Genomic DNA, 11,495 nt, shown 5'->3' on the forward strand with positions numbered 1-11,495 from the left:
CGGCATCCCTGAATCAGTCGAAAACGAGTACAAACACGACCCCTTTATCTCCACTCAAAATGGTAGAAAATGCAAATGGCCTACAACCGCCATTTTGAATTTCACCAAAAAAATCGAGTTTGGGCTCGTTTTCTACTAATTTAACGTCAAGGAATTCAAAAAAACTAAAATTTATTGCAAAATTCCAACCCAACTGTCATAATGAACATTTTTTTTTAATTTTTGGCCGCCATCTTGGATTTTCTCCCTTCCAGTGAGAGTTAGAGTAAAACTGACAGTTCCAATGAATTCCCTGACCCCAAATTAGTCGAAAACGAGTATAAACTCGATTTTTTTAAATTTGGGCCGCCATCTTGGATTTTTTCCCTTCCAGTGACAGTCAGCGTGAAACTGACAGTTGCAATCAACTCCCCGACCCCAAATTAGTCGAAAACGAGTCCAAACTCAGAGGGTCCAAGTTGGAAAACAAAAAAGTTGCGTGCGGAAAGTGTCTTTCTCGCACTAAAAACCAACTTTTTTACTTTTCAAGCTAGAACGTCCGTCTAACCGTCATTTTATGCTAAAATTTCCTGGAAAACACGCTGGTAAAGTCGGTTTTTTGATATCTCAAAAACTAACCGAGTTAGAGCTAAATATTCACATTTTAATCATCAACTTGTCAGTTACTCGGACTGAGTGACAGATGGGTGAAATCTGACTTCAAAATTGAAAGCGGCGACCCTAAATTAGTCGAAAACGAGTGGTCACTCGAGGGGTCTGAGTTGAAAAACAAAAAAATTGTGTGCGGAAAGTGTCCTTTCCGCACTAAAAACCAACTTTGTTGCTATTCAAGCTAGAGCGTTCATCTAACCGTCATTTTATGTTAAAATTTTCTGGAAAACACGCTGGTAAAGTCGGTTTTGCGATATCTCAAAAACTAACCGAGTTGGAGATAAAAATTTACATTTTAACGATTAATTTGCGAAAAACTCGACTTGGGTGAGCGGTACGTGAATTTTGATTTCGGAACTGAAATCAGCGACCCCAAATTAGTTGAAAACGAGTATAAACTCGATTTTTTTAAATTTTGGCCGCCATCTTGGATTTTCTCCCTTCCAGTGGCAGTTAGCGTGAAACTGACAGTTGCAATCAACTCCCCGACCCCAAATTAGTCGAAAACGAGTCCAAACTCAGAGGGTCCAAGTTGGAAATCAAAAAAGTTGCGTGCGGAAAGTGTCTTTTTCGCACTAAAAACCAACTTTTTTGTTTTTTGAGCTAGAACGTTCATCTAACCGTCATTTTATGCTAAAATTTCCTGGAAAACACGCTGATAAAGTCGGTTTTGCGATATCTCAAAAACTAACCGAGTTGGAGATAAAAATTTACATTTTAACGATTAATTTGCCAAAAACTCGACTTGGGTGAGCGGTACGTGAATTTTGATTTCGGAACTGAAATCAGCGACCCCAAATTAGTCGAAAACGAGTACAAACTCGAGGGGTGTAAGTTGATCGATATTAAAGTTGTGTGCGGAAAGTGTCTTTACCACACTAAAACCAACTTTCTTGCTTTTGAAGGTAGAACGTCCGTCTAACCGTCATTTTATGCTAAAATTTTCCAGAAAAGCCACCGGTGCACTCGGTTTTACGATATCTCAAAAACTAACCGAGTTTTGGCCGCCATCTTGGATTTTCTCCCCTCCAGTGACAGTTGCAGGAAAAACACTTGAAAAAAACAAACTAAACTAAAATAATTTATTAATTAATTAAAAAGTGACAAGTTAAGTCAAAATGGCGTCGTACGGCACGTTATCGAAAATGTTGGACACGAAATCGCGCATGAGCAGCAGAAATTTCTTTTTCAGGTCCGGCTTCATTTCGGTCAACAATTCCTGCGCGTTCGTGTTGATGAATAAATTCAAGGCCGCCTCTGTCACAAAAAAAAAATAAGACAGCTGTCATTCTGACAGCTGTCAAAAAAATGACATTTACGACGTACCCAATACGCTGTTGCCGTTTTTGATCCCGTCCACGCCCATTCGAATGTCCTTGACGCTGAAATCCATTTTGATTTGCTGGAGCCGCAAGTAAATATGGCCGTTCCGCGCCTGCGCCCTGGTCGCCTTGATGTAGCATTTCACTTTGACGCCCTCTGCAACGCAAAATCGACGTGGCAACGTTGCATTCGCCGCATGTCACCTGTCACTTACCGTATTCGCCCCAATAGTGCCCGCCCCCCGACGCTCTGACCAATAGGAGCACGCCACTGGACTCGTACAGGGCTCTCACCGATATTCTCGGTATGTACAGGGTGAACTGAAATTGATCGGTATCGATATCCGATCTGCAATAATTTAAACGTCAAAATCGAGAAAATGGCGGCTGGAGGACAGCTCCAAAACGACTAAACACATTTTCCCTTAGTACGTCCCTGTTTTCCAGGTGATTTTAATGAAATTTTTTCTGGAAGTAGCCAACACTTGTGGCTAATTTTCAGCAAAAAAATCAGGTCCGTACCTGCCCTAGTTTTGACAGGAGAAATTTTCAAAATTTACTTTTTACCTGACAGAGTGACGTATGTCATTAAGTCACAATTTCCCTTAGTACGTCCCTGTTTTCCAAGGGATTTTAATGAAATTTTTTCTGGAAGTAGCCAAGGCTTGGGGCTACATTTGAGCAAAAAAATCAGGTCCGTACCTGCCCTAGTTTTGACAGGAGAAATGTTGAAAATTTACAAATCAAATCAACAAAATGGCGGCCGGAGGACAGCTGCAAAACAACTAAACACATTTTCCTTTGGTACGTCCCTGTTTTCCAAGGGATTTCAATGAAATTTTTTCTGGAAGTAGCCAGGGCTTGTGGCTAATTTTGAGCAAAAAAATCAGGTCCGTACCTGCCCTAGTTTTGACAGGAGAAATGTTCAAAATTTACTTTTTACCTGACAGAGTGACGTAAAATCCAAAAAAGTGGTTTTCTAACAGTTTTGGTGTCTTCTGAGCAACAAAAATGTTACCAGAGCTTCTCAAACTGTTTTTAGCAGCTCAGAAACATTGAAATCCAAAAAAAGTGGTTTTCAAACTGTTTTTGTGTCTTCTGAGCAACAAAAATGTTACCAGAACTTCTCAAACTGTTTTTAGCAGCTCAGAAACATTGAAATCCAAAAAAAGTGGTTTTCAAACTGTTTTTGTGTCTTCTGAGCAACAAAAATGTTACCAGAGCTTCTCAAACTGTTTTTAGCAGCTCAGAAACATGGAAATCCAAAAAAAGTGGTTTTCAAACTGTTTTGGTGTCTTCTGAGCAACAAAAATGTTTCCAGAGCTTCTCAAACTGTTACTAGCAGCTCAGAAACATTAAAATCCAAAAAAAGTGGTTTTCAAACTGTTTTGGTGTCTTCTGAGCAACAAAAATGTTACCAGAGCTTCTCAAACTGTTTTTAGCAGCTCAGAAACATTGAAATCCAAAAAAAATGGTTTTCAAACTGTTTTGGTGTCTTTTGAGCAACAAAAATGTTTCCAGAGCTTCTCAAACTGTTTTTAGCAGCTCAGAAACATTGAAATCCGAAAAAAGTGGTTTTCAAACTGTTTTTGTGTCTTCTGAGCAATAAAAATGTTACCAGAGCTTCTCAAACTGTTTTTAGCAGCTCAGAAACATTGAAATCCAAAAAAAGTGGTTTTCAAACTGTTTTGGTGTCTTCTGAGCAACAAAAATGTTACCAGAGCTTCTCAAACTGTTTTTAGCAGATCAGAAACATTGAAATCCAAAAACGTGGTTTTCAAACTGTTTTGGTGTCTTCTGAGCAACAAAAATGTTACCAGAGCTTCTCAAACTGTTTTTAGCAGCTCAGAAACATTGAAATCCAAAAAAAGTGGTTTTCAAACTGTTTTTGTGTCTTCTGAGCAACAAAAATGTTACCAGAGCTTGTCAAACTGTTTTAAGCAGCTCAGAAACATTAAAATCCGAAAAAAGTGGTTTTCAAACTGTTTTAATGCCTTCTGAGCAACAAAAATGTTACCAGAGCTTCTCAAACTGTTTTTAGCAGCTCAGAAACATTGAAATCCAAAAAAAGTGGTTTTCAAACTGTTTTTGTGTCTTCTGAGCAACAAAAATGTTTCCAGAGCTTCTCAAACTGTTTTTAGCAGCTCAGAAACATTGAAATCCAAAAAAAGTGGTTTTCAAACTGTTTTTGTGTCTTCTGAGCAACAAAAATGTTACCAGAGCTTCTCAAACTGTTTTTAGCAGCTCAGAAACATTGAAATCCAAAAAAAGTGGTTTTCAAACTGTTTTGGTGTCTTCTGAGCAACAAAAATGTTACCAGAGCTTCTCAAACTGTTTTTAGCAGCTCAGAAACATTGAAATCCAAAAAAAGTGGTTTTCAAACTGTTTTGGTGTCTTCTGAGCAACAAAAATGTTACCAGAGCTTCTCAAACTGTTTTTAGCAGCTCAGAAACATTGAAATCCAAAAAAAGTGGTTTTCAAACTGTTTTTGTGTCTTCTGAGCAACAAAAATGTTACCAGAGCTTCTCAAACTGTTTTTAGCAGCTCAGAAACATTGAAATCCAAAAAAAGTGGTTTTTAAACTGTTAAACGTCAAAATCAACAAAATGGCGGCTGGAGGACAGCTCCAAAACAACTAAACGCATTTTCCTTTAGTACGTCCCTGTTTTCCAAGGGATTTTAACGAAATTTTTTCTGGAAGTAGCCAGGGCTTGTGGCTAAATTTGAGCAAAAAAATCAGGTCCGTACCTGCCCTAGTTTTGACGGGAGAAATGTTTAAAATTTACTTTTTACCTTACAGTGACGTATGTCATTAAGTCACTTTTTCCCTCAGTACGTCCCTGTTTTCCAAGGGATTTTAATGAAATTTTTTCTGGAAGTAGCCTGGGCTTGTGGCTAAATTTGAGCAAAAAAATCAGGTCCGTACCTGCCCTAGTTTTGACGGGAGAAATGTTTAAAATTTACTTTTTACCTTACAGTGACGTATGTCATTAAGTCACTTTTTCCCTCAGTACGTCCCTGTTTTCCAAGGGATTTTAATGAAATTTTTTCTGGAAGTAGCCTGGGCTTGTGGCTAAATTTGAGCAAAAAAATCAGGTCCGTACCTGCCCTAGTTTTGATAGGAGAAATGTTCAAAATTTGATTCTCACCTGACAGCTGTCACCGTACAATTGCTCACTCCATATGCTTCGATGGCCCGAAATACGGCCCTGTACCCTTCGGGGCCCGTGCCCAAAACGATCTGAATCCGATCGATCAGGATCGGCTCGGGCTCTTTCAGCTCCAATTCGGGAATGCCGGCCCTGATGTGCCCAATCAGCCGATTCGTCGAATCGCGCAGGCATTCGTTTACGTTCGGGTCACGTGATTCGCATCGTTTGACGTAGTAAAAGTCTGTCATTTTACCCCGGAAAAACAAAAGATAAAAAACAAAAACTGTACGACTAACGGCAACGTTGTAAACTGTCAAAATTCCATGGCACACTTACCGTTAGAAGCAGCAACGTTCGAGTAGGCGTGGAGGAAGAAGAAACAGAAGAAGAACGGTACAATGGGACCGAATTGCGTCATTACGGCACATCGAAGCAGGGCCAACTGAGTGAAATTCGTGTCGAAGCCTTCTTCGTTTTCTTTCAAGGTCGGCTGACCTCGTATTCGAGACGGCCGTGACCGAACAAAAGAGCGTTTTCGCAAAGATGCCTCTGGAAGACATTTTGTTTCGTCAGAAGCTTCTAGAAGCCATCTTGCATTGCTACAAGTATCTAGAAGACTTCTTGTATTTCCAGAAGCTTCTAGAAGTTATTTTGTTTCGTCAGAAGCTTCTAGAAGTTATTTTGTATTGCAAGAAGCTTCTAGAAGACTTTTTGTATTGCCACAAGCTTCTAGAAGCTATTTTGTATTGCCAGAAGCTTCTAGAAGCCATTTTGTATTGCAAGAAGCTTCTAGAAGTTATTTTCTATTGTCAGAAGCTTCTAGAAGCCGATTTGTACTGCCAGAAGCCTCTGGAAGCCATTTTGTATTGCAAGAAGCTTCTAGAAATTATTTTCTATTGTCAGAAGCTTCTAGAAGCCGATTTGTACTGCCAGAAGCCTCTGGAAGCCATTTTGTATTGCAAGAAGCTTCTAGAAATTATTTTCTATTGCCAGAAGCTTCTAGAAGCCGATTTGTACTGCCAGAAGCCTCTGGAAGCCATTTTGTATTGCAAGAAGCTTCTAGAAATTATTTTCTATTGCCAGAAGCTTCTAGAAGCTATTTTGTATTGCCAGAAGCTTCTAGAAGCTATTTTGTATTGCCAGAAGATTCTAGAAGCCATTTTGTTTCGTTAGAAGCCTCTGGAAGCCATTTTGTATTTCCAGAAGCTTCTAGAAGTTATTTCGTTTCGTCCGAAGCTTCTAGGAGCCATTTTGTATTGCAAGAAGCTTCTAGGAGCCATTTTGTATTGCAAGAAGCTTCTAGAAGTTAATTTGTTTCGTCAGAAGCTTCTAGAAGCCATTTTGTTTCGTTAGAAGCCTCTGGAAGCCATTTTGTATTTCCAGAAGCTTCTAGAAGTTATTTTGTTTCGTCCGAAGCTTCTAGGAGCCATTTTGTATTGCAAGAAGCTTCTAGGAGCCATTTTGTATTGCCAGAAGCTTCTAGGAGCCATTTTGTATTGCAAGAAGCTTCTAGAATTTACTTTGTTTCGTCAGAAGCTTCTAGAAGCCATTTTGTTTCGTTAGAAGCCTCTGGAAGCCATTTTGTATTTCCAGAAGCTTCTAGAAGTTATTTTGTTTCGTCCGAAGCTTCTAGAAGCCATTTTGTTTCGTTAGAAGCCTTTGAAAGCCATTTTGTATTGCTACAAGTGTCTAGAAGACTGCTTGTATTTCTAGAAGCCATTTTGTTTCGTCAGAAGCTTCTAGAAGCCATCTTGCATTGCTACAAGTATCTAGAAGACTTCTTGTATTTCCAGAAGCTTCTAGAAGTTATTTTGTATTGCTAGAAGCTTCTAGAAGCCATTTTCTATTGCTGCAAGTATCTAGAAGACTTCCTGTATTACCAGAAGCTTCTAGAAGTTATTTTCTATTACCAAAAACTTCTAGAAGGCATTTTGTATTTCTACAAGTATCTAGAAGACTTCTTGTATTGCCAGAAGCTTCTAGAAGTCATTTTTTACTGCCAAAAGCTTCTAGAAGTTATTTTGTATTGCTAGAAGCTTCTAGAAGCCATTTTATATTGCTGCAAGTATCTAGAAGACTTCTTGTATTGCCAGAAGCTTCTAGAAGCCATTTTGTTTCGTCAGAAGCTTCTAGAAGCCATTTTGTATTACCAGAAGCTTCTAGAAGTTATTTTCTATTGCCAAAAGCTTCTAGAAGGCATTTTGTATTTCTACAAGTATCTAGAAGACTTCTTGTATTGCCAGAAGCTTCTAGAAGCCATTTTGTATTACCAGAAGCTTTTAGAAGTTATTTTCTATTGCCAAAAGCTTCTAGAAGGCATTTTGTATTTCTACAAGTATCTAGAAGACTTCTTGTATTGCCAGAAGCTTCTAGAAGCCATTTTGTATTACCAGAAGCTTTTAGAAGTTATTTTCTATTGCCAAAAGCTTCTAGAAGGCATTTTGTATTTCTACAAGTATCTAGAAGACTTCTTGTATTGCCAGAAGCTTCTAGAAGCCATTTTGTATTACCAGAAGCTTTTAGAAGTTATTTTCTATTGCCAAAAGCTTCTAGAAGGCATTTTGTATTTCTACAAGTATCTAGAAGACTTCTTGTATTGCCAGAAGCTTCTAGAAGTTATTTTGTATTACAAGAAGCTTCTAGAAGCCGATTTGTACTGCCAGAAGCCTCTGGAAGCCATTTTGTATTGCCAGAAGCTAGTTTTTGCTAAATAACTCAGAAACGGTGAAAGTTACGAAAAATTTACAAGAGTGTAAAAATGTTCCTAATCAACTTCTTAATCCAACACCGTAAGTTTGCGGGACAGTTTTTGCTTCCAGTATACAGGGTGAGCATGACAAGTATGGTAGTTCACTGTTTTTGGTCACCCTGAACGCAATTTTTCTGATAGAATTTTTTGGTTTACAGCACTGAAAAGAGCAGCTCAAGACGGTTAATTTAAGTGGTTGAACCACCCTGTACGTTAGAAAATAACCGACTTACAGGGTGTCCAAATTTTGCATTAACTGATTTGAAAATTTGTTGCACCAAACCAGTTTTGGTTAAATAACTCAAAAACGGTAAAAGTTACGAAAAATTTACAAGACAGCAAAAATGTCCCTTATGAACTCCTTAACCGAGCACTGTAAGTTTGCAGTCCAGTTTTTGCTTCCAATATACAGGGTGGACATGAAAAGTATGGTGGTTTACTGTTTTTGGTCACCCTGTACGCAATTTTTCTGATAGAATTTTTTGGTTAACACCACAGGAAAGAGGAGGTTAAGACGGTTAATTTGAGTGGTTCAACCACCCGGTACGTTAGAAAATAACCGAGTTACAGGGTGTTTAAGTTTTAGATCACTTTTCCAGCCCGAAAACTCAACTTTCCTGCCAGTCAAGCTGGAATTAGCGTTTCTAGGGCGTTTTACGCTGGAATTTCCGGAAAAAAAGCGCCTGCGCACTCGGTTTTTTTTTTCGTAAATATCTCCAAAACTATTTACGGGCCGCCATATTGGTTTTTCCCGGTGGCCTGCCAACCTGCCCTCCCTTGGATAGGATATGGTACCGTCCGAGGGTGGTGCGCGTTATTTTTCAAGCAAATTCAACGTAAAACACTGGAAAATGCCACTTACCTCGTTAAAAACTGTATTTGACGGGTTCTAGCTCCATGGGACCCGAATATGGCACAATTCCAACTGAAAAGTCTCTTTTTGTGCCGGAGGCACTAAATTGAACGGTACAAACGGGATTTTTAGGCTAATTCCCCCCCGGGGGGTACCGGAAAAAACGCGGCAACACTGCACAAACACCCCGCACGAAAACAACCCAAAAAATGCGATTTTTAGGGCTTGAAACGTCCCAATTTGAAAGGGCCCCCGCCGCCATATTGGTTCCACTGACGTCACGGCCTACTTGATTTTACCCGCCGGTCGCTTGTGATTGGTTGCCTATTATCCCGCTTGACAGCGCAAGGAAAGTATAAATTTGACTTTTGACAGTACAGCGTCATTCTAACCTCACAAATCTGGTTTGTTTACCAAATTTTGTGGTTTTTCCAGCCTTAAAACTGGTTTATTAACTTTGCGGGGTTGTTTGAGTGGTTTTGGATGGCAGAGGACGTGGATTCGGACGGTGTAACCGACTCACCTAGAAAAGGTTAGTGGAAATTGTCTTTTAAACCATTTTAAGGCCTAAAACTCGGTGTGTAAACTTGTAAGCGAGTTATTTGGAAATACCAGTGTTTTTTGGGGGAAAAAAGGGGGCTGCGCCCCTTGGGGGGCTGTACCAACGTTAAAAAAGTTAAACTTGCTTTTTAGACGCTTGATTCCAGGGCTCCAAACCCCCTGCGTAAGCTTGTAACCGAGTTACTTGGAAAAAGTTGCTTTAAACAAAGTTTTTGAGGTAAAAAGGGGGCTAAAGCACTTTGGGGGGCTTTCCCAAGCCCCCCAAGGAAACAACTTAAATTGGCCCTTTCAGGGAGGCCCCAAACTGACAAATTAACCTATTTCCCCTTCGACCCTCTCGAACTGACCTAATAACAGTCCAAAAGCTTTTTTTCACTATTTTCAAGCCGAAAACTTGCATATTTAGGTAAATTTGACAACAACTCTCACCAGAATGACGAAAAAAAAAAAAGTTTTTGGACGAAAAATTCCTAGGGGGGGACCCCTTTGAAAAATTTCAAAATTTCATTTTTTATTTTTTTCTAAAAAAAACGGTACGTTTTACAAAAAAATGGTACATAAGAAAAAAGTTGCGTCTCATCGAGGTCCACTCCCACTAAAATTATCAACTCGATCAATTGAACCGTTTCCGAGATATCGAGGAAAATGTCCGAAAATTTTTAAGTCATCTTTGACGCCCTCTAGCGGCCAAACGGTACAACTTAGCGGTGCGCAGTTTCCACCAATGGATAGCCCCATTCATTGGCTATCTATAATCCTATTATGTGTCTATAGTAAATGTTTTAAATAACTGAGTTATTCACGATTGAATGAAACGATGCACAAAAATTTCGTCCAAATGAGGATTTTTTGGACGAAAAATTCCTAGGGTTCGAAAAATTTCAAAATTTAATTTTTTTTTTTTTGCGCGTTATTTTTCAAGCAAATTCAACGTAAAACACTGGAAAATGCCACTTACCTCGTTAAAAACTGTATTTGACGGGTTCTAGCTCCATGGGACCCGAATATGGCACAATTCCAACTGAAAAGTCTCTTTTTGTGCCGGAGGCACTAAATTGAACGGTACAAACGGGATTTTTAGGCTAATTCCCCCCCGGGGGGTACCGGAAAAAACGCGGCAACACTGCACAAACACCCCGCACGAAAACAACCCAAAAAATGCGATTTTTAGGGCTTGAAACGTCCCAATTTGAAAGGGCCCCCGCCGCCATATTGGTTCCACTGACGTCACGCCCTACTTGATTTTACCCGCCGCTCGCCTGTGATTGGTTGCCTATTATCCCGCTTGACAGCGCAAGGAAAGTATAAATTTGACTTTTGACAGTACAGCGTCATTCTAACCTCACAAATCTGGTTTGTTTACCAAATTTTGTGGTTTTTCTAGTCTTAAAACTGGTTTATTAACTTTGCGGGGTTGTTTGAGTGGTTTTGGATGGCAGAGGACGTGGATTCGGACGGTGTAACCGACTCACCTAGAAAAGGTTAGTGGAAACTGTCTTTTAAACCATTTTAAGGCCTAAAACTCGGTGTGTAAACTTGTAAGCGAGTTATTTGGAAATACCAGTGTTTTTTGGGGGGAAAAAGGGGGCTGCGCCCCTTGGGGGGCTGTACCAACGTTAAAAAAGTTAAACTTGCTTTTTAGACGCTTGATTCCAGGGCTCCAAACCCCCTGCGTAAGCTTGTAACCGAGTTACTTGGAAAAAGTTGCTTTAAACAAAGTTTTTGAGGCAAAAAGGGGGCTAAAGCACTTTGGGGGGCTTTCCCAAGCCCCCCAAGGAAACAACTTAAATTGGCCCTTTCAGGGAAGCCCCAAACTGACAAATTAACCTATTTCCCCTTCGACCCTCTCAAACTGACCTAATAACAGTCCAAAAGCTTTTTTTCACTATTTTCAAGCCGAAAACTTGCATTTTTAGGTAAATTTGACAACAACTCTCACCAGAATGACGAAAAAAAAAAAAAAGTTTTTGGACGAAAAATTCCTAGGGGGGGACCCCTTTGAAAAATTTCAAAATTTCATTTTTTATTTTTTTCTAAAAAAACGGTACGTTTTACAAAAAAATGGTACATAAGAAAAAAGTTGCGTCTCATCGAGGTCCACTCCCACTAAAATTATCAACTCGATCAATTGAACCGTTTCCGAGATATCGAGGAAAATGTCCGAATATTTTCAAGTCAACTTTGACGCCCTCTAGCGGCCAAACGGT

The 11,495-nt window shown here is 39.6% G+C and overlaps 1 protein-coding gene across 2 annotated transcripts; it reads right to left on the reverse strand.

Annotated features, from left to right (window-relative positions):
• Positions 1-1,719: 1,719 nt before the first annotated feature.
• On the reverse strand, positions 1,720-10,527 carry LOC145738069 (uncharacterized). Of its 2 annotated transcripts, XM_081992924.1 has the most exons (7): positions 10,247-10,527; positions 8,737-9,250; positions 5,462-5,674; positions 5,123-5,366; positions 2,189-2,322; positions 1,978-2,130; positions 1,720-1,908 (listed from the first exon to the last, which is right to left on the reverse strand). In XM_081992924.1, exons 3-7 carry the CDS (start codon positions 5,541-5,543, stop codon positions 1,760-1,762), a joined length of 762 nt encoding a protein of 253 aa, XP_081849050.1. In that variant the 5' UTR covers positions 5,544-5,674; positions 8,737-9,250; positions 10,247-10,527; the 3' UTR covers positions 1,720-1,759. The 2 variants fall into 2 exon arrangements, with proteins under 2 accessions (XP_081849050.1, XP_081849049.1); XM_081992923.1 differs by lacking the exon at positions 10,247-10,527 and having other exon boundaries at positions 8,737-9,264.
• Positions 10,528-11,495: the final 968 nt, after the last annotated feature.

This window comes from Ips typographus, linkage group LG15 (assembly GCF_016097725.1).
Source record: "Ips typographus isolate SLU linkage group LG15, UJ_Ityp_2.0, whole genome shotgun sequence".
Lineage (NCBI taxonomy): Eukaryota > Metazoa > Arthropoda > Insecta > Coleoptera > Curculionidae > Ips > Ips typographus.

Bases quoted from the DNA above. Each gene is read 5' to 3' on its own strand.
- LOC145738069 (XM_081992924.1), bottom strand. From the start codon at position 5,543: ATGACGCAATTCGGTCCCATTGTACCGTTCTTCTTCTGTTTCTTCTTC. The intron at 2,131-2,188 runs GTAAGTGACAGG...TTTGCGTTGCAG, and splicing joins GCACTATTGGGGCGAATACG to AGGGCGTCAAAGTGAAATGC. The intron at 1,909-1,977 runs GTACGTCGTAAA...TTTTTGTGACAG, and splicing joins AAACGGCAACAGCGTATTGG to AGGCGGCCTTGAATTTATTC.